This window comes from Lethenteron reissneri, chromosome 61 (genome assembly GCF_015708825.2).
Source record: "Lethenteron reissneri isolate LAM-NWPU_2019-01 chromosome 61, ASM1570882v1, whole genome shotgun sequence".
In the NCBI taxonomy this organism is placed as follows: Eukaryota; Metazoa; Chordata; class Hyperoartia; order Petromyzontiformes; family Petromyzontidae; genus Lethenteron; species Lethenteron reissneri.
This window is the reverse complement of record NC_083839.1, coordinates 5,791,968-5,815,982: the sequence shown is the minus strand read 5'-3', so window position 1 is coordinate 5,815,982 and position 24,015 is coordinate 5,791,968. Positions and strand designations below refer to the sequence as shown.

General features: G+C 55.6%; 1 protein-coding gene across 3 annotated transcripts in view; it reads left to right on the top strand.

Moving 5' to 3' along the window:
* Positions 1 to 22,247, top strand: part of LOC133358340 (basic proline-rich protein-like) — a 37,588-nt gene extending 15,341 nt beyond the window's left edge. For 2 of the 3 annotated variants that reach the window (XM_061576614.1, XM_061576615.1), the window contains exons 2-16: positions 1,821 to 1,968; positions 2,234 to 2,332; positions 7,323 to 7,410; positions 7,909 to 8,045; positions 9,089 to 9,195; positions 9,864 to 9,974; positions 10,408 to 10,461; positions 11,524 to 11,791; positions 12,992 to 13,101; positions 14,241 to 14,639; positions 15,728 to 15,770; positions 16,408 to 16,596; positions 17,097 to 17,236; positions 17,590 to 17,947; positions 18,588 to 18,727. In XM_061576614.1, coding sequence (XP_061432598.1) covers positions 1,821 to 1,968; positions 2,234 to 2,332; positions 7,323 to 7,410; positions 7,909 to 8,045; positions 9,089 to 9,195; positions 9,864 to 9,974; positions 10,408 to 10,461; positions 11,524 to 11,791; positions 12,992 to 13,101; positions 14,241 to 14,639; positions 15,728 to 15,770; positions 16,408 to 16,596; positions 17,097 to 17,236; positions 17,590 to 17,947; positions 18,588 to 18,589 — 2,253 coding nt within the window. In that variant the 3' untranslated portion in view covers positions 18,590 to 18,727. Of the gene's footprint in view, positions 1 to 1,820; positions 1,969 to 2,233; positions 2,333 to 7,322; positions 7,411 to 7,908; positions 8,046 to 9,088; positions 9,196 to 9,863; positions 9,975 to 10,407; positions 10,462 to 11,523; positions 11,792 to 12,991; positions 13,102 to 14,240; positions 14,640 to 15,727; positions 15,771 to 16,407; positions 16,597 to 17,096; positions 17,237 to 17,589; positions 17,948 to 18,587; positions 18,819 to 19,171 lie in introns of those variants that run through there. The other variant, XM_061576616.1, reaches the window with a different exon arrangement.
* Positions 22,248 to 24,015: the final 1,768 nt, after the last annotated feature.

Sequence of the window (24,015 nt, the reverse complement as noted above, 5' to 3'; positions counted from 1 at the left end):
ATAAAAGCTTTGGGAGTTACGTCTTACTTTCTGGAGCTTCTTATAATCCGGTATCATTACGAGATTTACGGTGCCCGCTCCCTTCCTTCCCCCCCACCGATATAGCTAATGCATTGCCGTTTTCAACATTGGTGGGCAGTGGTTAATCTGCAACGTTGGAGGATGGCAGCACGCACGTCATGCTGTCGAGCGTTGTTTATCAGCTTCGTAGACCAAATCCCAAATTTGTAGCAAATAAATTCCTGGACTGTCGCAGTCAAAAAAATGTCATTCAGGTGAATTGTGGCAGGGGGGGGGGGGGACCCGTGGAGCTGTGGGTTCACACGCTTGGAACCCGGCAACCTGAGTTTGATTCCTGGCCACGGCTAACGTCGCTGGCGAATGATATCTGAACTGGTTCTCTTCACTGGCCCTCCTTCACTCACCCGTACTGATGAGCTTGGTGAGGTATGGTCAAACGATGAGTGGATGATAATCACGGGGAGGCCTTCATTCAGCAGTGGATTGACAAGAGCTGTGAATTATTCTAAATTTGTTGTGCTCATCTTGAAGTCTTGCTTAAACAAGTATTTCACAAAGGAAGTTACGTTTTAGAAAATGATTGAAACTAACGTATGTTTTTTTATTAGGCGAGTAAAGATTTACACTCGGGGTTGAAGTGCTGAAATTGTCGCTTTTCAGGATGCGTTTCTATTCGACAATCTTTTTAACATTGTGATTGATGGTAGCACCGCCAGTGGCTGTAGGGGATCACGTGAACCCATGACATGCGACACATGTGGATTTTACAACCCTTTTGGAAATCCCCTGCTGGATGACATGCAACAAAAACATGCCCACACAACGTAGCTGGAATTGTCTCAACATCCCGATGCTGAAAAATTACTCTGCAAAATTAACTCGATCGGGATAACACACAGCAACATCGCCCCCGACTGAAAAAACTTAACAGGACCATTCTGAGAGAGTTTTGCGATTCGGTAAGGCTTTCCTGGGTAAGCATACAGAATAATCAGATGTAATTCTATTGACACTGGAGCGTTGATTGGCTGAGTTGACGCTGCTACCCTCCCCCATAACTGGATTTGATCTCAACAATCTTTCGTTTGGAATTTGTTGTCAATCGAAGCGGTGGCAGTAGAGCAAGTGGATGCATGAATCCATCTGTGCTGCTCTTTGAGTATTGTCTGCGCGTACTCTCCCTGGGTAAAGAAGTATAATATTAATAATGAAAGGATTATGCCAAATATGGTTAAAATGCCTTCTCGGCCAATCCGATGACGTCCCATGGCACGTGCGTCCACGATGATGTCATCGTACAGGACATCCCGCAGCTTCTCACGTTGTGCGTGCACCTCTGCTGCCAATGACTTCATTGCTTGCGACTGTTACGGTCGCTAATTAAATACCTTCGAAGCCAAACGCACATTGTAAGCCATTTCAGAATTTCAGATTTTTCCTCGCTTTTGAGCGTGCGTGCGTACGTTGCTACTACAAGGTGCGTCGACGTAGCGGTTCGTTCGCACGCTGCACGACAAACCCGGTGACCTGAGTTTGATTTCCGCTCGCGATCAAATCACAGTGGCGAATATCTGAACCTGTCTTGGGTCTCCCCTCGGGCCGACTCGGCTTTAAATAGGTACCTGGTGCGGTGTGTCAACATCAGCACCGGAAAGACAAAGGCGGCCGGGCGTGACGCCGGCCACCCACTCCCTCGTCTGCTGTGCCGACCTTGTTTGGGTGCTCGCTAACAGCACTTGTCTCAACGGTCTGTTAAAGCAACACGGGGATCGATCTTTGTCTTTTCTTGCCACCTCAAGGTTCCCTCAAACGGAGCGGGCATGAACCCTGGTTCCGAGCCGTGGCAGAACCTCGCGCACAACGACGGCGCCTCCTCGCCCGGCACCTCCGTGGACGACTCCGCCTCCTGCAAGGACCCCAACATGGCCCCCACCTCCACTTCCGAAGGTGAGAGGTTTGGCGGCGAACCGACGCGCTGGGCCGCGGATTTTCGTGGTGGCGGCGGCGACGCGCGTCGATGGTCGTGGCGCCGGAGGACGGCAATGATAATTACGTTTGGGGGACTCGGCTGCTCGCCCGTGTACCCCCTGCAGCCAATTGATGCCTGGCGCCGGTGGGGCAAATAAATGTCCTGGCTGCGGGCGTGTGGCCGGCGCTTCACATAGAGTTGCAATGTGCGTTGTGCTGGTTGTGCCCCCACCCCTCACTGCAGCCGCATGCCGACACATCAATGGGGAGGCTGAGATGAGGCAGCCCTCACCGCCGGCGCTTGGCGATGCCACCACCCACGCCGCTCACACAGCCCACACCGGTACCCATCCCACACACGCACCTATACCCACACACTGCACTGCACGCACACACTGAACAAAAACAGCCGCCATTCGCCACTAAGTGGCGGTGACGTCACAACGACGCTTGTACCAGGCTAGGTGCATGTTGAGACCACGTGAAGTGTTGAACGCCTTCTGACAGGAGGTCACGGGGCAAACCCAGGTGCCACGGCTGATGCACCACCTGTGCCCCCTACTGTGCCAACTCGCTGTGGTTTAGCCTACCCGGCGCTCCGCTCATTGTTGTGAACGTCGCTCCTCCCCCCTCCGTTGCTGCTGGAGAGCGATTGCCTCCAACTGCCCAGTAGCGTCCTTCACGAGCCTCCTCCACAGAGGCCGATCTTGACACTGCTGGTACCAGTAATCGGCAAGTCCACTCAGCTCCACATCCTCCTGTACCACATCACTCCATCTCTTCTCCAGCCCGTGCCGCGCCCGTTTCGCCCCCTCTATTCGGCCGAACAAAAGTTGTTTAGGCATGCGGTGACTGGGCATGCGGGCTACATGACCCAGCCAACGCAGCCTTGCCTGCCGGAGGAGCTCACCGATGGGACTTTGCCCAGATCTTTCAAGGATTTGTGAACTCCTCACACAATCCAGCCTGGTTATACCCAGGATGGATCGTAGGCAGGCCAGCCTAAATGTTTCCAATCGGCGAAGATGCTCCATTAGGGGGGTCCACGTTTCGCAAGCGTAGAGAAGGGAGGGAATAACTGGCCGAGAAGACCCGAAGCTTCGTGCGGAGCGACAGACCAGGAAGCTTCCACACAGCGTTACGCAACCGATGAAAAGATAATGACGCTCGACTGATTCGGAGTGAGACCTCTGCTGTCAAACCAGAGCCGGTCATGAGCACACTGCCCAGGTATGGGGAAACTCTCCACTCTCTCCACAACTGCCCCAATTGGGAGTTGTGGGGGTGGAGTGCCCGATGGTACAAAATACCCAGGTAGATGCTTAGTTTTGGTGGGGCTGATGGTAAGGCCCCACCTCATAGTGGCAAGCTCCAGGTTCAGCAGCAGCGCCTCAAACGCCTCCTCTCAGTGAGCAGCAATTACCAGATCATCGTCATACATTACGTGGTTAACCTCCTGAACACCACAGAGATCCACTGCATGCACGCACACACACACGCACGCACTACAAGCACGTACACACTAGACACATGCAGTGCACGCACACACTGCACCCACACACTGCACAAACGCACGGACTGCACACACTGCACGCACGCACTACACGCATGCACTGCACACTTACGACGTACACATACCGCATACACCGGTACCCATCCCACATGCCACACTCGTACACTACACATATACTGCACACTTACACCACACATACACCACATACACTGGCACCCCAATAAACAATTTGGTTTCCATGACACTACGCACATCGCGCACATTGGCACCCATGCAATACACACAAATAATTTGGCGTTAGGCCAGGAGTTGAACCCATCATCTCGTCTGGAACGGTTAATTTTCTCTGACACAGCTATCACTCCCCCGTGCCATTTGGCCACCGCCACCTCTGTGTTTTGAGCCGTTGTTGATTGGCCTTCATCACTGGCAAGGGGTCTTAGTCGGTCACAGTGACCTGGTGGGAGCCTCGTGCCCCTCACGGCGGTGATGGCTCATGGGGGAACAATCAACAGGCCTGGTTTTAGCTCGACATCCAGCGTGTATGTATGTTGAACTTTTTTCGCACCGCACGTAGCCAACCGTGATTATTAGAGGCACTGCCCACGTCCAGGGTTAATTCGGGCGATAAAATGTATTATGTCAACAAAGCACATTATTTATTTAATTGATTAAATCATCGAGCCTGTGACTTATTACGGCCGCCCCACTGCAGACCAGAGCGAGACCAACTCGGACCTGACGAGGCTAATTAGCCTGAAAGTAGACGCAAATTTTAGATGATTAAAAAATATATGTGAGTAATTTCAACTCGTAATGTGGCGCGGCACAGTACTCGCGCTCACTCGCGCTCACTCGTGCTCACTCTTGGGAGCGAGCGAGGGAGAGAGAGCGAGAGAGTTACTCGGGAGGTGCGATGAGGAGGAGCCACACACGTGCGACAAAGGCAGCAACGGTAGCCATGCTGCGGCGAGGAGCCGGCGCTACCAACGATTATCCCAGCTCAATTTAGTGAGGTTATTGACCCTCTCCCGTTCCGAGACGACTTCAAATTGCAGGGTGGGTTGTCACGTTCACTGCTGAATCTCGGAACGCGCAAGCGGTTCGGCGTTAATTTTTTTTGAAGAGGCGTAACGCCGTCGTGTTTAAAGAGATTCTTACTATAGAGAACTAGCGGCACGACTGCACTCTACGATGGCTGATGCCAAACTGTGCCACGCCCTCCCGCCTGGCCTTGTGGGAGCCTCGGTACAGAAAAAAAAATATTTTTTTTTTTTACGGTTGCGTTCTGATGGCGTACATCTCTGGTTCCGGGTCATCGGAAGGAACGGGAAAGGGTTAGAAGACTGAGAGCCCTGAGAAAGAACATGCGTGGTAGTAATTGTACTGCTGCGTTTGTCTATGAACAGACTACCAAGTTCACTAATTGGCTGACAGTGATACTCAGGGCGGGGAATTTTCTTGCTGCCCACACCAACAATCACTGGGAAGCGTGACCGCGGGTCGTTTTCATGTCGGATATCCTGAAGCTTGATATCATGATGTGTGCACGAGTTGACGCGTGTAAGAGTCTGTGGTTTGTTTTGTTTCCTTGGGGGGGTGTTTGGGGGGGGGCAGCCAAGCCGTGGCTCACGTGCCACGCGTGGTTCTCGGGCGATAGAGAGAGGGAGAATAAATAATAATAATAAACTGCAGCTAAAACAGTGAAATCAAATCATCGTGATTACTATTCTATCATATTTAGTTGTCGTGTTAATCTGTTATGTCATACATAATCAGTGATAATCTATTCTATGATATCTAAGCATATTGATATATTCTAGCCTATTAGTCTCTCATGTCCAATTGTATCATGAATATTTGTCTGAAAATCAGAATCTTTGGTATCCAATTATTCGTTATATCCAATAATAGCGGTTAAAATCGTGGTGTCCAATCATAGTAATAATACATTGCATGATATCCAATCATAGTGTTAATATGGAGTGTAATATCCAATCGGTGATAATCTAGGCTATAATATCCAATCGTAGTGATGATCTGTTCTTTACTAATAGTCTGTGATGTCCAATCAGAGCAGTGATATATAATGGATTTTTATAATGACTTTACGTGACCCATTACAGTCGCTGGAGGAGCTACCATTCGAAGCGGCATTATTGATTGAAACTGCCACCCTGAGTCTATCGCGACGACATGCTGCACCCCTGGGGCAGTCGCTTCGCCGTGGCAAAGTTTGCCCGCTGCGTTTGGGAAAAGTTTAGCCGCGAGCGTGCCGCGCGGGTAAAGTTTCTTGGTCCGTGTGACCTCTCTGTTGTGCTCGCTGTTACTGGTCGGGGGGGGCATGGGGTCGGGGGGGGGCATGAGGGTGTTGGGGGTGCTAAAAATTGAGTGCTTGCTCTGCGGGATGGTCCGTGTTTGATCTGCGTTTACAGTGTGTACTGGCGTAATGGAATGCTAAGGGGCCCCGTTGCCCAGTCAGCAATTCCTCTACCTAACCGCAAACAATGTTCTGTTTTTTTATGTTTGTTTCGCAACACTGATGACAACTGGGGAAGAGGGGGAGGGCATGGGTGGGGAAGGGGCGTGGTGTGGGGTTGATAGGCAACTCAAAGCAGAACTGTTCAAACAATAAAATATATTTAAAAAATCTTAAAAAAAAACGCTTTTATGAAATTTACTAAATAAGCCCAGCTTGTGCCTGGCTCATGTCGTTTACACCACCGTGCCCAATGATTGCATCTCTCCCTGTTGTTTTTAGTTGTAGTAAAGTGTTTTGTGGGGATGAAACTATCTTCCATTTGGGAGATCCACTGAACTGATTTTTGTGTCGAGTGTAAGTTCTTCCCCCGCACCTCCGATTAGCACTTTTGTCTACGTACGGCACGTAAGAAGTTCAATGTACTTGCGTCCAGTGGCTGGGACACGCCGTTGCTGCCGGCATCCTTTAGAGCATCGGCGCTTCTCCATTCCACGGAGCACCAGCGAGCTCTCGCGATCTGTGCGGCACGCCTCGGAAACAAACAAAAGAAGTCAAGCGCTGTGGGCCCGGGTGTGAGTTTAGTGGGCCGGGGTTGGCGGCTGACGGCTGTACTGCGGAACTGCGCCACGACCAATGGAGAAGGGGAAGGGCGGGTGCCACGGTGGCGAGGTTGTCAACTGCCTCGCCTGGTATACATGAGGTCGTGGGTTCAATCCCAACCCTGGCACCTTTCGTACATTTGGAGTTTGCATGTCTCTCCCCGTGGTCGCGTGGATATTTCTGCGAGTCTTCCGGTTTTCTCTCCACATTTAGAAACGTGCGTTTAAAGTATTTGACTGCGATAAATTTCCACGTGGCAAGCCACCTCGTTGAGCTATCATTTGTGGCCAGGTCGCTTCTGAAAAAAGAGCTCTATAGCTCAATGGGCCCTTGGTAAAATAAAAATAGCTTAGTATTGTAGTGCGGATGAAGAGGCCACTCGACAGCATCAGCTCCGTTGATATTCCGTTTATCCTGTCGAAGCGCTTATATTCTAGAATCACTTAGCCCTCGCAATTACGTCTAAACTCAATCCGGAACCAAAGCTGCGATTAAATAAACATCGACGACTTGGCTTCACTGGAAACCTTTGTAGATGCTTTTGTTTAGGCCCTGTTTGTTCGAATGTATCTCAGTGGCTGACTGTTGTGGTGTGTGATGACCATCGCTTGGGAGACAGAGGGCATCCTGGTCTAGCCACACCACCACCCCATCGTGCCTCGCGAGGTGCTCGATAACGGCACTTGGCCCCAGCGGTCCGTATAACCACGGGGGGTTGGTGCGTCTTTGTGTCTGCAGCTGAGGCCGCGGACTCGGAGGGCCTCCCTGAGGGCGGCTCCGCGCTGAGAGAGGCGCTGAAGAAACAACTCGAGTACTACTTCTCCAGGTACTGCCGCTCGCAACGCCACTGAAGGCTGCCCTCTGTCGCCGGCGATCGCGGCAGTCCGACGCCGCCCCGGCTGCCATGGTGTTTGCATGACGCCGGGGGGCAGCAGTGTTGGTGATGAGCGGTCCGGGTCAGTTGAGCGTGGGGAGCGGTGGTGCAGCGGGTTAGCGCTACGCTGCACAGTGAACCGAGTTGCTATCCCAGCTTCCCACTCGGCAGCAGCAATCACATTTGCCTCCGTGGTACAGCAACTATTGTCACTGATTGCCGTAAAATTGTCTTGGCGGTGGTGAATGTGGTGATGTTAATTAGGGTGACGATGTGGATGAGGATGATGGCGAAGGTGGTGTTAATTTTGGCAATAAAGAATGATGTGGAGGGGATGTTAACTGCGTTGACGGTGGTGGTGGTCGTTGCGGTGTTAACGACGGCGGTGATGAATCGTAAAAGCACGTCGATGGTAAGCGGCCGTTGTTGTTGTTGTGTCTGGGAACCCAGAGAGAACCTGGCTGGAGACGCTTACCTGCTCTCCCAGATGGACAGCGAGCAGTTTGTTGCCGTGGAGACCATCGCCAACTTCAACCTCGTCAAGAGGCTGACATCCGACATCAACCTCGTCACGGACGTGCTGCGATGTGAGCTCAGCCCCGTACATCGGTCGCACTAGCGTCGTTTCTTGTGCGCACACAAAGACTAAGATCCCTCCGCGTGTTCTTTCACAAACTGTTTGGGCAAGTGCTGTTGGTGCAGCCTACGTGGTGCAGCCTACGTGGTGCAGAAAAGAAGAGAGGGGGGGGGCATGACGGGTAGGCGACAAGGTGGAAGGGACGTGAGGCGTGCGTTACGCCTCGCACCCAAAGGCGCTCTTTGCATCCTATCGGGCCCCTTGAGAATACTTTAATACCAGAGTCCAGTGGGCGGCAACACCGACCATCAAAAAACTGTTTAAAACAGGTACAAAACCTGCTGTTGAGGTCGTACGCAAATTTTAAATGTCGTGGATTCACTCTTCAAACACACCGGTGGGCTGAAGAAGTAACTAATTGGTGTTTTGTTATTGTGAGACATTTTTTACTGATTGGTCATGTCGGGTGGTGGAGGATTGCGACACATAATAGCGCGATCTAACCCAAAAAGCTTTATTATGAGTTATACTTGTCGCGGAAGCCTTAAACTTACCGCTCATTGTATGCTAACGTCGCTCTTTAAGTGCTCGTTCTCTATCTATGTACTGTTTGTTGTGGAGATGGTGGTGTGTTAGACGGGAGGCGGTATGTATGTATGTTGACATTTTTTCGCACTATACGTAGCCAAACGTGCTAATCGGAGGTGCGGGGGAAGGAAACAAGCTAAACACAAAAAGCAGTTATGAAGAACTGAGTTTTCAATCTAGACGATGATTTAAAAGTGCATAACTCGAGTTCCTTCCTAATATTGGAAGGAAGATCGTTCCAGACAGCCGCAGAAGCGCATCTGAAAGCGCGCGATGCGGTGACCACCGCCTTTGCTCGACGGTCAGCCGAAAGCCGCCACTGCTGCGAGGATGACCGTAGTTTGCGTGACGGTGGATCATGCTGCTCGACGAGATCATCGGCGAAGGTGTCGTGTTTCTATGTCGCTCTGTTCAAGCGTTTGCGCCGTGACGCTAAACTCTCACGTCGCCCGCCGTGCCCTGCAGCATCGGCGCTGGTGCAGGTGGACGAGGCCGGCAGGAGGGTGCGACCCGTGCTGCCCAAGCGCTGCATCGTGATCCTCCGCGAGGTTCCCCAGAGCACACCACCCGAGGTGGGCACCGAGGCTGTCCCCGCTGCCACCGCACCACCGCACCTTCAAACCGCCACGCTGCACTACCGCGCCACCACACCGCACCACCGTGGCGCGGTACCGCACCTCCACACCGCACTACCGCACCGCATTCTACACAAACACAGGCCCCTTGACGTCGTGCCGAAACAATGCGTTTGTCATAAAACCTGTCGGCGTTTCTGGAGAGTTACAGAAACCTCTTTTAACTGACGATGCGTGACACGGAAGTGTGTCGGGCTCGTGCGAGCGGTGGTGCCCTGGGTATGAGCTTTAGGGCCAGCGCCGGTGTGCCGGAACTCTAGGAAAAGAAAGCGCCTCGCTTTGTTCGCAAGCTCGGACAGGCGACCTCCTCCGTGCCGTTCAGTGGCCGATGCGGCACCGCCCCCCCACCCACCCGCAAGCCCGCCTCTCGCGGAGCGGCACGGCAGCAGGACAGCCTTCAGCCCCCACCTCCGGCCTTCTCAGTTCCCACAGCGATATTTGGTCGCGCATGCGCGAGTTGAGCGAACGGCGTGCCGCAAAGATGAAGCAAGCTGGAATGTAGCGTGCCGTGGAATGGACAAAAGGTAGAGAACACTGCCCGAGACCCCCTCCGCTGGGCCCCCCGGGGGTTTCGTTTTCTTATCCAGTTGTTTGTCGCCCGGCAGGAGATCGAGGCGCTGTTCAACGGCGAGCACTGCCCAGGCTACGTGGGCTACGAGTTCGCGCACAACGACAGCTGGTACATCACCTTCGACTCGGAGGCGGACGCTCAGCGGGTCAGTTTCACGAGCCCCCCCTCCCACCCCGCTCGTCCTCTTATCTTCCAATGGGCCTCTCGTTCCCCCCTACCCCCCCCGCATGTCTCCCCATGACCCAAACTCGTCCTTTCACGGCCTATAGCCGCGTCACGGTCGGATCTACACAGTATAAAGTATTGCTTGATATGGAATCTCTGGCACGTGTAGAACTAGTTCCTGATGCAACGGAAAATAATAGCACGACTGATCACCGCACAACGGTAGCACAAGATGATTTTCAAATCAGCAAAATGTGTTCAAGATGACCGGTAGCATTCCTGTATTCCTGAGGTGGGCGTGGAACATGCGGCCCCGCTAATTAATTTAATTCCACTTTTGGCAACATCGGGCCTACCTACGACTTGAATATGGCCTATAAAGAGCAGACTGTATGTTTGTGTGTGTCGGCTAGGCCTACAAGTACCTGCGGGAGGAGGTGAAGGTGTTCCTCGGAAAACCAATCATGGTGGGTCGACATGCATTACCCACAATGCACTGCACCTGTGTAATTAATACACTGAAGTCGTCAGCGGGGATTCTTGTCTATAATGATTTGCCCCGCCCTCAGAATCTGATGAATTGCCACAATCCAGGGGTTGTAATTTGATTGAAGAGTAAATTAGGGTTGTTAAAATTTTCGATTTTTACATTACCTCTAGCCGCATGAAAAACAACAGGTTTGCCGCAAACATGGAGTTGTCTGGAGCATTAAACAATCACGGTTTTACCTTTCCTCCTGAGAAACTAACGGAACTGCCACAGTGCTGTAATGGCTAATCACACCTCTGGCCGGATTGATTCCATCTCCCGACAACGGCAGTTGAAAGAACGGCGTGTTACTAAACTATGCACATTTTTATTTTACCCGGGTAAGGCCTACCGAGCCATGTAGCTCTTTATCAGAAGTAACAAATGGTCGCTCAACGCAGTGGCAGTTCTGCGTCGGTTTCCTCCAGGTTCTCTGTTTTCCTCCCATAGTTAAACTAAGACAAATATCCTCTATATAATCTTTACATACTTTTAAGGCAAGTGCTGTTAGCGAGCACAAATGACGGCCAGCACGACACCGACCACCTTTCCCGGTGTCCCCGGTGCTGATGATGTTCACACATCGCAGCCAGGTACTCATTTGAGGCTGAGTCGACTTAGGGGAAGCCCAGGACTGGTTTAGATAATCGCCATTTGGTGTTGGCCATGAGCAAGAATTGAACTCGGGTCGCGAGGAGCGTAACCCAGTGCGCTAATCGTTATGCCACAGCTCTCAAAACACAAACGCAACATTTCCGGTATTGGTCAAACATCGCAATGCTGTGGCGGGAAAAATTGGAGGACCCGGAGAAAAATCCACGCGACCACGGGGAGAGAGAGAGACACGCAAACCCCAAATATACAGCAGCAGGCGTCCGGGTAGGGATCAAACCCACGACCTGCTGTAGACCAGGCGAGAGAGTTAACATCTCCTAGCCACCGGCCGCGCGTCTCGTAACCGCTGCTGTGCCTCCCCTGGCGTTCGCCGTCACGCGCGCAGGCGCGCATCAAGACCAAGCCGTTGGCCGTCAACCCCTTCATGGCGAAGCCTCTGCCGGCGCTGCCCGAGGCCGGGCTGGTGCCCGCCCAGGCGGCGCCGCCGCCGCCTCCCCCGCCCTGCCCCTGCCAGCGTGACGCCGCTGTTCGCGCAGCAGATGTACGGCTCGGCGCCGCACCACCAGTACCCCGTGTACGGCACCGCCGTCGGCCCGCCGCCGCCGCCGCACCCACACATCTGGCCGCCCTCCGCGCACTTCCAGCCGCCCGTGGTGAGTGGTGGCGCCCCACCTGGAACCACCTCTTCCCCCTGCCCCCCCCTCCACCACGATCTCCCCCCCCCCCCCGCACCCCCCCTGGTCCCATGTGGCAGGAGATGAGAATCAGAATCGGCAGAATCTTTGTTTTATTTAGACTGGAGGAATCCGATGAGCTTCACGAAGCTCTTTTTTCACGCCTATCCAGTGTGTCCAGGCATCGTATTCAGCTGTGAAGGAAGCGTGGATTCCGTAGAGAAATTTTTACTAAAACCAAACAGAATAGAAAATGAATGTTTTCAGTGGGGTCTTGAAAAGCAAATAATTTGTTTATGGCCGGGTGGACTTCAGTTGGCCGACTGTTCCAGCCCACCGGTGCTGCAGATGAAGAGCTCCATTCTGCTGTCCAGAGCTGCGTGGATGTCGCACACAGCGCACAGTGTTCCACAGAGTGACGCGCACAGTTACGCACACAGTGTTATGCACAGTGTTACGCACAGTGACACACACAGTGACACGCACAGTGACACGCACAGTGACACGCACAGTGACACGCACAGTGACACACACAGTGTTACGCACAGTGACACACACAGTGACACACACAGTGTTACGCACAGTGACACACACAGTGACACGCACAGTGTTACGCACAGTGACACACAGTGACACACACAGTGTTACGCACAGTGACACACACAGTGACACGCACAGTGTTACGCACAGTGACACACACAGTGACACGCACAGTGACACGCACAGTGACACGCACAGTGACACGCACAGTGACACGCACAGTGTTACGGTCCACCAGGTGTTTTCAGCTAACACACCGGTAACAATGGCCTGCGGCGGGTTATCCTAAAACTTCTCTCGTGTGTTACGGCTTGAAGAAGGCTGAATGGGGGATCTGTGCTTGTTTGTGTTTTTAGTGTAGTGGTTTGCACGCTGCGTTACTAACCCAGGCATCTGAGATCGGTCGCCACTCACACCAACCTGGACCGGTCCTAGGCCTCCCCTCGGTCGACTTGGCCTCAAATAAGCAGCTGTGCCATATGTAAACATAACTACTGGGGAAACAAGGTGGCCTGGCACGGTGCTGCTCACCCACCCCCTTGTGTGCGAATATCGCGTCGGTGCTTACTAACAGCACTTGTCCCAACAGTCTACTAAAGGCCACACGGGGGATCTTTGTGTGTGTGTGTGTGCGTGCAGGCTTCCTTCGCCAGCTCGGGGTTCCTCAACGGCTTCACCGGTCCCATCCTCATCAAGCCGCGTGGCGGCATGAACCAGCCAAACGTGCGCAACTATGCGCCGAGACAGAGGTGGGCGGTCGCACGCACGAGCACCCACTTACGCACGCACCTCCTGTTAGCGCGGTTGGCTACTACGTACGTATTTACGTTGAACTTCTTACTTCCCGTACGTAGCCCACCGCGCTAATCGCAGATGCGGGAGCGCCAACGTAAGGCTGCCCGCCCTACGTTGGCGCTGCCATCTCTGGCCATCCTCCTACATACATGGGGTTAACCGCTGTGAAGTGGTGCTGGTTTTATCATCCCCAAGGAAATGATGGGCTTGGCCGGCTTAATCGTCGATTGCCATCCCCACGGTGTGCCACTGGACCCGGCTTAAGATGCCGCCCCTCCGATTAGCATGGTTGGTTACGTACAGTGCGAAAGAAGTTCAACTTACATACAATGCCCCACAAACTCACTCGATGCTTGTGTTGACCCTTGCTCATTGCCCTCTGTGTCACAGCGGGACGTTAAGAGATCCCGTAGAATTGTTTGCTAATGAGTTGGCTCCGTGTGTCTGCCGCTGGCGTCACGGTCCCATATTTTCCAAATTCGAAAATATACTCCAGGCAGTCCTTAACTTACGGATGGCCCGTACTTACGTACCAGCTTCCATGAAATATAGAAAAATAACATGGACTTAAAACGCGAACTCGCACTTGAAAACGGAACAGTGGAACGATTTCCTTCAGAGGAGAAAACCTCCGCGAGATTTAACCAGTTTAACTATGCTTCCCTTTTTGAACCGTCACACATTTCACATCACTGACCGTATGGGCATTTAAATGCACTGCATCGTTGTGTTCCGACTTTCAAACCGTTCGACTTACGAACGGGAACGAATTAGCCTCAGAAGCCAAGGACTGCTTAATTGGATAGGAGGAAGTAAGTCGCGTGGCGACGCCGCTGCCCGCTGTGACGCTGTGCGGGGCTGTCGTCTGTGAAACACGGCATCGGCGGCACCTCCTTCGTGACAGCCCTTCGCTGTTAGAATTGCCGCAATACCAAAATGTGTGCTCGTGTACAAAATGTGCCGGCGGAGGCTCAGCCCTGCAATTGCGCGTCGTTGCCACTGCTAGTGGGAAGGGCCCTCCACGTGAGGCAGCTCTAGAAGCTCCCGCGCACGTGACGTACTAATCGTCGCCGCCCACGACGCAATCCCACAGGAGCCACAACAACCACAACAAACCGCCGAGCCGCCCTTACGTGAAAGCCGACGGCGGCACGGTGGTGCCGCTGTCGCTCGTGCAGACCGCGCCCCCGGACCGCCGCCCGCCCTACGTCGGCGCTTCCATCGCCGGCCCCCCGCCTCCTCCTCCGCCTCCTCCTCCTCCCTCCGCCGCCGTCTCCGGGCCGATGGGCGCCCCCCGCATCGCTTCGCTGCCGCAGCCGCAGCCACCGCCGCAGTCCGTCTCGGCGTCGGCCGCGCCGTCGCTGCACCGCCCCGCGATGGCCCGGGACGCCGCGGACGGCGAGAGGCGACCGCCGGCGGAGGCGCCGTTCGAACGGCCGCTGCTGGGCCGGCGCGCCGAGCCCTGGGACGCCACAGCCTACGCCAGGCCTGGGTGAGGCCGCGTGGGCTGGGGGGACGACGGAAAAAACCGGCGCCGAGGTCGTCGTTCCGCAGCGGTGACACTTGAGGCTCACAGGGCGCAAAGATCCTGGGTTCCATTCCTGACTCGGGCGCCTTTATTGTGCGCCACTTTTTTTTATTTTGTTGCTGAGGTTTTTACACCTGATGTTGATTGCTTGTGTTGCAATCGAAACGTTGTGATAATTTAATAGTTTATTTATTATTTTATTAATTCCCTTCTACGTGACTTTACCGAAAGAGCCAAGAATATAAGACAAAGATCCTCCATATAATCTTCACATACTTGTGGGGCAAGTGCTTTTAGCGAGCACCAATGAGGGAGCGGGTGGCCAGCACCACACCAACCGCCTTTGCTGATGTCCGCAGTACTCATTTGAGGCTGAGTTGAATTAGGGAAGGCCAAGGACTGATTTAGGTGATCGTCATTGTTGGCCATGAGCATCAATTGAACTCTCGTAGCGGGGTGCGTAACGCAGCGCGCAAATCGTTATGCCACCGCTCCCAAAACACAAACGCAACATTACCGGTATTGGTCAAACATCGCAATGCTCATTTACCTCCAAATGTTCTAAATTGGGATAACACACAGCAATGTCAACCCCTGCTGCGAAAACTTGTCAGGACCCTCTTGATGCTCATTGAGGCTTTCTTGGGTAAGCGTGAAGACTAATAAGAACAAATTGTGTTGACACTGGAGAGAGACGATTGGCTGAGTTGACCCTTCTACCCTCCCCCATAACTGGATTTGATCTCAAGAACCTTTAGTTTAGAATTTGCTGTGTCAATCCAGGCGATGGCATTAGAGCCAAGTGGATTCATGATTCTAATCTGCGCTGGTTTTTGAGCATTATCCACACGTACACGTGTGCTGGGTGTTCCTCTGTTGACCAGGTTCCTCCCGTATGTACGAACACTGCTGCAACAGATTCACGATTCCCTGTTGGGGTCCAATCACACGCAGCCAGTTAATAAAGGTGGCTGAGACTGTGAAAGATAAATAAATGACGTGATTTCTTCGACGATGATTAATTTAACGTTGTTTTGTTTCCCGAATCTCAGGCGAGGGAACTACTTGGAGAGGAGAAAGGACGAGACTGTGATGGTGAGTGTTCTCAAAGCGGTGCTCTGCTCCGCCACGCTGCCGCACGGTCACAAAGACGACGACCGCCAGAGGCTCGTAGCTCCCGCGAGGACCCGTTGGGACTCGTTCATTCGTCATCATCATCATCATCACGATCCATGGGCAGATAGCACGTGCAAGCGCACCTCCGATTTAGCGTGGTTGGCTGCGTACGGTGCGAAAGAAGTTCAGCATACATAGGCATACATCATTCACAATGGTTAGCACACTGGGCTTCCAGGGGTCAGTGGTTCGATCTCCCGGCACGGCAGTTAAACATTTTTCGAATCTTCCTCGTCGCCGCTGCTGTTGCCTCTGTCCATCCAGCAGTGTGAACGGGGCACGTCGCAGTCGGTCGGCAGGTCGCGTGTGGCGGGTGCAGCGTGTGGGTACTTCTCTACCTCTCCCAAGACGTCTGGCCGGCGTGGAAGAGTAGACCAAAATTCACTCGGGGCTGTATAGAGCACCTTCTAGTGGTGCCCCTTTCATCCAGCAGGGGATAGCCCCTGGAGGTTCATTCATAAACTCTATAACCGGGTGAGAGCCCGTTGAGACTCTTGATATGGCAAAGCGCTACCAGTGTCACGGCGGTAACGGCGCGGCTGAACTGTCCGCCTAGGCTCCCCGTCCTCACGCCACAGCCGCCCCTGTGGAGGCCTTGCCGGAACCTCGGGGCCCAGCGGAGGAGGCGACCGAGCGGAAAGACCGGGCGGACGCCCTGGGACCGCCGGCATCCATCGCTACCGCCGCCATCACCGCCACCGCGGCCGTCACCGCGACGCCGACACCTGCCCTCCCGCCAGCCAGGGTGAGTGCCGCATCGCGATCGCTTGTCTATATGCGTGTCTTTGTGGGGAGTGGTTTTGCAACGGTTAGCGTCCCGCGCTACGAACCTGACGACCCCGAGTTAGATTCCCGCTCACGGCCAACACCAGTGCCGAATATCTCAACTGGTCCTGGGCCTACCCTAGGTCGACTTTACATAGTGGCGATGTAAACATCGCACTATCTAAACATCGCTACTAGGGAGACAAAGGCTGTCGGGCGTGGTGCTGGCCATCCACCCCCTCGTGTACCATGCCAGCCTTCATAGGTGCTCGCTAACAGCACTTGCCCCAAAAGTATATAAAGGCTAAACGGGGGATCTTTGTCTTCTTGTACTTTGTGTATACTGTGTGTGTATACACTGTGTACTTTGTGTGTGTACCCTGTGTGTGTGTACCCTGTGTGTGTGTGTACCCTGTGTGTGTGTGTACCCTGTGTGTGTGTACGCTTCACGTGTGTCCGTGCTGTTGTGGCGGAGTGCAGGGCCCGCCCGTGGAGGAGAAGGCCGCGGCGGCCTCGCCGCTGTCCGTGCCCACCGTGACCACGACCCCGCCGCGCCTGCCCTTCTCCCTGCCCTCGGGGCGACTCGACCAGCCAGCGCGCACCACCCCACACGCCGCCGGGTACAGCCCGCCACCCTCGCCACCCGCACCACCCTCACCAACCTCGCCACCCGCGCCACCCGCATCTGCAGGGCTGGCAGCAGCTGCTGCTTCACCCTTGCTGTACCTTGATTCACCCTGCTAAACCCTGGTTCACTGCTAAACCCTGGTTCACTCTGCTACACCCTGGTTCACCCTGCTTCACTCTGGTTCATTGTTTAAACTCCGATGCTCCCTGGGGAACCCATCGTGTAACAGCGTGTTTACGCCGCGTGTTATGGTTCTGTCCGTTATTCTCCGGCACCGCGTCGCGTGTTTGCCGTCGTGCGCCGCTACCGCATCTCACGGGAACAACGTTCACCCCCTCCCCGCAGAGACGCCAAGATCACGGTGGCGGCGGTGCCACCGCAGCCGGCGCCAGCCAAGCCGGACGAGACCCCCGTCTCCCGGCCCGGCGACACGGGGGCCGCGCCGCCGCCTCCGCCGCCTCCTCCTCCTGCGCCGCTGCTGCTGCTGGCGCCCACGCCGGCCTCGCCGGCGCCCGCCCACCCCCCGCCGGCGCCAGGCCCCCAGTGGGGGGCACGCGAGATCCCGTCGGCGATTGCGCCCAGGGAGGAGCCCCGGGGCGGCGCCGGCACGGCCGCTCCTGCGCCGGCCGGGCCGGCTCCGACGGCGTCTCCGCCGGCGCCCGCCCTCGTCGCTCTGAGCAAGCAGCCGGCGCCCGCCGCCTCTGTAAGTCCACCTGACGGCACATGCCTCGGCGCTCGAGGGTTTTGATGTCGGTCGTCGTTTGTGGCCGGGTCGCTTCGTAGCTCTGTGGGTCTTAGCTGGTTCAATAAAAATGGTTTAGTTTTATGGTTTTGCTCTCGCCTTCCTGTTCCCGTCTTGCTCTCCTTCACTAGAACCAACTCACACTGCACGTAAACCAGTCCTGTTCACTAACCAGCTTCCTCTCTTCTCTAAAACAACCACCGACTCTTATCCCTTGCCTATCCTACTGCTACTCCCTGCCCCGACCCCCCAACTACGACCAGGCCTACCCCAACCCCTACCACTATCCCAACCCCTATCACTATCCCAATCCCTATCACTACCACTCACTACCCCTATCACTCTCACTACCCCTGTCACTATCCCAACCCCATCCCCTCCCTATCACGACCCCAACCCCTCCTTAACCACTCCCACCTTTCCTCACTGTCGCCACAGCTATACCAACACTCCTCATCACCGCCGTCATCTCACGCACAACTTTACAGTTATCGTGAAGCGCCTTGTACAAAGGCGCTGCTCTATGAATCTCCGTGAGATGAGATCAAACGAGCTCGGTCGGGCTTAACCGCAATATCGCGCCGCCCGTTTCGCTCCGCAGGAGGGGAAGAAGCTGAGCTACGCCGACGTGTGCAAGCGGCCGCCCAAGGAGGCCCCGTCAGGCGCGCCGCCGGTGCCGCCGGAGGCCGCCGCCGCCCCTGCTCCGACCCCTTCGGCCACGGCGACGGCAACCGCCGCCGACAAGGGCCCGCACGGCACCCGCGACGACGGCAACGCCGAGAACGGCCCCGCAGCGGCGGCGGCGGCCTCGGGAGCGCACGACTCGGACGGCGTGAGTGAAACCGCGAGCGTCTGGGGTCGGGGGAGGGAATGGCGGCAGTGGTGGGCGCGTCGAGTAGACGTAGAGAGAGGTTTCGCCCATTGGTCTCTTGTATCACGCACCTTACGTAGCCAATTGTGGTAATCGGAGGTGCGGGGGAAAGGACGACAAACTGAACACAAAAAGCATTTAGAAAGAAATGAGTTTTCGATCTAGATTTCAGGTGCTTACGCATAACCTTTGCCCGTGTGTACGGTGCACTTCTTTCGCACTGTACGTAGTCAACTGTGCCAGTCTGGGGTTAGCGCGGGAGCTCGCCGTGTGCTCGTCCCCGTGACGTCCGTCTCCCGTTCCCTGTCGCTCAGCTTCCCGTCGATTCTCCTGGAGGAGGCGAGGGCAGAGCGAGGCAGAGCGGCGGCGCCGGGATGGACGGCGACCGCGGCGGCGGAAGCCCAACTCAAGGGCGCTACCACCGCGAACCGCGCGGCCGCAATCCCGGCTGGGGCCGCCGCTACCCGTTCCACCCGCCCGCCCGCTACCCCACGGCCCGCCGCAACTACCCGCGCTACAACGAGCGCTTCGGCGGGCAGCAGCTGCCGGCCGCCGGCGGGGGCGGCAGCGCCGCCACCTCGGGTTCGACCGCGGGCGGCTTCGCCGATTGACGGGCGCGCAAGCGGCAGAGCGAGAGAGCGGCGGGTGCCGCCACCGGGGGGGGCGAGCGGGGCGGACGTCGCCCGACACCCCCCCCCCCCACCCTCGGCTCGGATGGTCGACCATGGGCCGCCCGCCACCACGCGCCTCTCTTCGAACCCGGCAGCCGATTCCTGCCTCCGTGTGGGGGTGGGCGGGGGTGAGGAGAACTGTAGCCACCCAGGCCTAAGCGGGGTCAGCACTGCCTGGCGCTTTCCTGTTTCCTGCGCCGCCATCACCTTCTTACGCGTCTTCTTTGCCGAAGCGACAACTTGCCGGCGGCAGCGGCTGCTCTCCGCCCCACCTCCCTGCTGCTGCTGCTGATGATGATGAATTTCGGGTGGATTCGAGGAGAAGCTAGGGTTGGAAAAATACACTTTTGTTGCATTTTTTTAAATTTGTATTCCTTGTTTCCGATTCAGCTGTAGTATGGTTGGTGCATTTCGCACGCTGCGAGGTTGACAAGGGACGATTGTTTTTGTTGCGCCGCCTCCCAGGATAGTGTTCGTTTGATTTGTCTCTTGCGCGTGCAAGGATCGGATGACGTTCGTTTTCTTTTCGTTTTTACTCGCGAAGATCAATTTGCTCTTGCTTCCTTTTAGCGGTCCCTTTAAGTTTTTAATGTTCACGTAGAATCGCTAGGGTGCGCCGAAGTACGGAGAGCAGCAACCTGCGACGAAAACAACAAAACCAACAAAAAACGCTTTGAAAAAAAATATAAAAGTAAAAAAATGTGTACATAGGACAGCGCTACTGCGGGCCTGTGGAGAAGAAAAAGTGTTTGCCCGAGCAATGGGAACGGCGATCGGCACCGCAGAGGTGCATCGGCTAGCGGAGCGAATCGCAGCACGTTTTAATTCTCGTAAATGTTCTTAGTTGCTTGGGCTAATGTTCAACACTTTGTTATAACTTAAAGGAAAATGTTATTTTTTTACATGCGATGTCGATTGCAAAAAGAGAGATGATTTTATCGTTTGATTCAGGATACTCTTTAAATTTCTTCGGTTCGATCGTCCTTTCATTGCGTGCGTACTTTTATTTTAGTTTTTTTTGCATTTCCTTAAGTGCCTTGACCCTTTGTGCGATCCGTAAGCCGGGGCGGGCGAGGCCGCGACCTTGCCTTCACGTGCAGATGCCCCGCGGGAAGTTAAAACAAAACAACAAAAATATATATTGTTATTATCATCATCATCTACTTTTCACATTTTTATTTTTTAATGATTTTTGTTCCTTTCGGCTTGTTAGTTGAAAACAAAATCAAGTTTTATTTTTTAAATCGCTTCCGAACGCGCTAATTAATCCGCCTCTCTTCGCGCCTCGCCCAATCAGTGTGGCCTGTAATTATTTTGCTTGTTTTAATGTTTAAAACGTTAGGCCTGGACGCGACAGCAGAGCCACCTCCTCCGCTTGAGCAGCGTGCCGCCCCTCCCCCCCCCCCCCCCCCCCACAACCTTAACCCCAGCAGCTCGCTCGAGTTTTATGTGCAATAACGTGGTGGACAATCACGCCTGGGGGCGACGCAGCAGCGGGAGAGACGCAAACACGCGCTGGAGACGGGAGGGGCGGGACGCGGGGCAGCCGAACAGCACGGAGCGGAAGATCTGGTTGCTCGGGTAACTAAGCCATAACTGGACGTTCTTACTACTTGAAAACCGAAGCAGAGCTGTTGAACCGATTGGACTCTCGAACAGACCCTCGATGTAAATAGGCGAGCGGGCGGGCGTTGTTGGCGATGTACACGGAGCGCGCGGTGTGATGCGGTGTTGAGCAGGCTGCTGCAACTTGCCTTAGATTGCTTCGGCTTTGGCTCCCCAACAGAGTTTGGGGGGGGGTGGCCAGGATTTATCGACCGGCCTGGATGTCGCGGTGGAAGCGTTAAACAAATCCACCTCTGTCCTTGACGCGTGGCAGCGGCCGTAGCTCTAACCCTCGCGCTGGCGTTGACGCGAACGCTCGTAGGCCCCACCGCCACCTTACACCGGATGCTCTCCAGGACCCTCCAGTGTATGCCTGGCTGTAATATCCTGACCCTGCCATGACTTTAACCGCAAACCCGAACACTAACAGCGTCACGCGCGAGTGTGGGCCAGCGACCCGGTGCACTCTGACCTCCCCCTCCCACCCCTGAGAGCGGTGATCCTCGTCACGGCCACAAGACGGGCGTCGGCGTTCCGCTGTAACGACGTGGCGCTGTAACGACATTGTGTGCGCGCTGTCTTGCCGGTGTTGTCGTTGCTGTTGTGCGCGGTGTGGAGAGAGAGCACGAATGAGCGTGCAAGTAAGAGTGACGTTGGGTTTAAGGATTGCCTGAGAGGAGGGTGTCCTGGAAGCGCGTATGGCAGAGCTTTAGCGTCGGGGAAACGGTCGTGTGTGTCATTTAAATTTCTTAGCTACTCGAAACTTTCTAATCAATTATCCGGCAAAAGCACCTGGCGGGGACCTCGCCTTGCATGTCGATCGTCGCCGGTTGATCCTAGCCCCTCGGCAAGTGCCGCTTGACGTGCTGGCGTACCGCCGCCGGGCTCGCCGTGACCCACCAGGCCGAACAAGGATCCCCTTGCGAGTCGCCCCGTCGTCTCGCTTCTCTGCCCCCCCCCCCCCCCGCTGACCGTCGGCGGCTCTGCAACCGACGCGAAGAGCCGCCGACGCCGCTGTGGCTTCCGAGGTTTCGACGCGATCTCTCTCGGCCGTTTGTGCCGGGAACGCCGCTGCGACGGCGCAGTTTAGGTTGGTGGAGTGGGAAGCGGGGGGGGGGGGGGGGGGAGCAGGAGGGGGGGGCGCAGGGGGGCAGGGGGGATTCCCAGGGAAGAGGTCGGGGGGGGGGGGTCTCCCCCCCGCACCGCACTGCCAACCGCTACCTCACGCGCGGCCCCAGCCGCTCTGCTCACGCAGCTCTTGCCGGAATTGGTGGCCCCCCCCCCCCCCGTTTCACGCCGTGCCACAGCGGGGCGCGTCCCGGTCCTGCTCGGTCGTGTCGCTTGCTCAGGCTGACCCTTGCCGCCGGTGACGAGAGGGGCCTGCAGTCGCCGATGCGACGAAGCGTTCTCTGGCCTGGGGCTAAAATCATTTTCATTTCGAGCAAATGAACCCCCCCACCTCCTCCCCCGAGCAGTCGCCAGCGCAAAGGCCAGGGGCCTTCTTCCTGGCGAATTCTCCAACCCCCCCCCCCCTGCTCGGATTCTGAATTTTAAGATTTTGACCGAATGTGTCGTCGACGGCTACGTCCCGTTCTCAGTTGGCACCGCGACTCCTGGCGGCGCACGGGGGCAGTCGCCGCGAGCGCGGGAGGGGAGGGCTGACGTCCAGAGGGTTTTTGCCCGATGGCTCTCGTGCGGTTCCGCTCGTTCTCGCTCGACGACCTCCGCCAATGATGGAGAAGGACACAACTTGCACGCCGATGGCGATGGTCGACTGGCGCGTGGGGTGAGGCGCTGGCGACGTAGGCGATGGCGGTGGTGGCGGCGGCAACTTGTAGAAATTGAAGAGGTTTTGTGGAGCCTTTTATCTGTGAGGGGCTGTGAGAGGAGGGGGGGGCCCGTGTGTTTTCGTGGGGGGCTGGTTAATGACGGGGGGCTGTTGTGTCGCCTCTTGCGGTGACACGTGGCTGAGATGAAGTGTCGCGGTCAGAGGCGGGGCGGGGGTCTCTTTTTATAAAAGTAGAAAATAAAACTACGTGTCGCTTGCTTATCGCCGCAGATGCTTGGAATAAAAAAAAACATGAAAAACATTTATAAAAAAAAAATCTGGGCTGAAACAACGTGAGGACCTGACGGCGACCCACAGCCCCCCAGACGCATTGGCGGCACTCCGATGGGGGTCTCCGGGGCAGCTTCGTAGCCGCAGACATTCGTGGGAATTGCCACCCACCCTCGCCGCCGCCACCACCACCTCCGTCGGTCCCAACCCCCCCCCCACCCCCCCGCGCCTTTCCTCGCGTGCGCGTCGTGCCAGCTCGCTCGGATGAACCGAAAGAGGCCGTCGTACGCGGGACTTTTAAACGCGAACACGGGGGGCACGTTCGGTTACGTACGGAGATTTTGTTTGGCCGAATCGTTGGCATGAGGCTTGGGCCGTTTCGGCACAAAGTACGTGCGCGGTTGCCGGAGATCCCTGGAGCGTCGTCGTTTTACGTTGACACTATCGCAGAGGCTTGGTGCGTGCGTACGAAGCCGCGCGTTTTGATTTAGTGTTTTTTTTTCCTCTCATCTGTGCGGCGAGACCATGGGCGCGGTCTTTAGGTGCCTTCTATTCTGGATGGCGCTGCTCCCCGACCAGTCGGTAAAAGCGAGCGCGGTTTTTAGTTTGTTTGACGACGCGTGTTGTTGCGTGCTCCGCGGCACGGTTCACGCTGAGCGGGTGCTGCCCCCCCTCCCTCGCCCAGCTGGGTTGGGGGGGGGGGGTCGTTCTCCCGCCTCCCGCTTGTAAGTCGAGCGAGAACGCCTACGGGCGCCCGTCGGGTCGGCCGTTGCGTGGCTGGGGCAGTCCGTGGGACTTGCGGCATGGCCCAAGCGGTCTGGAG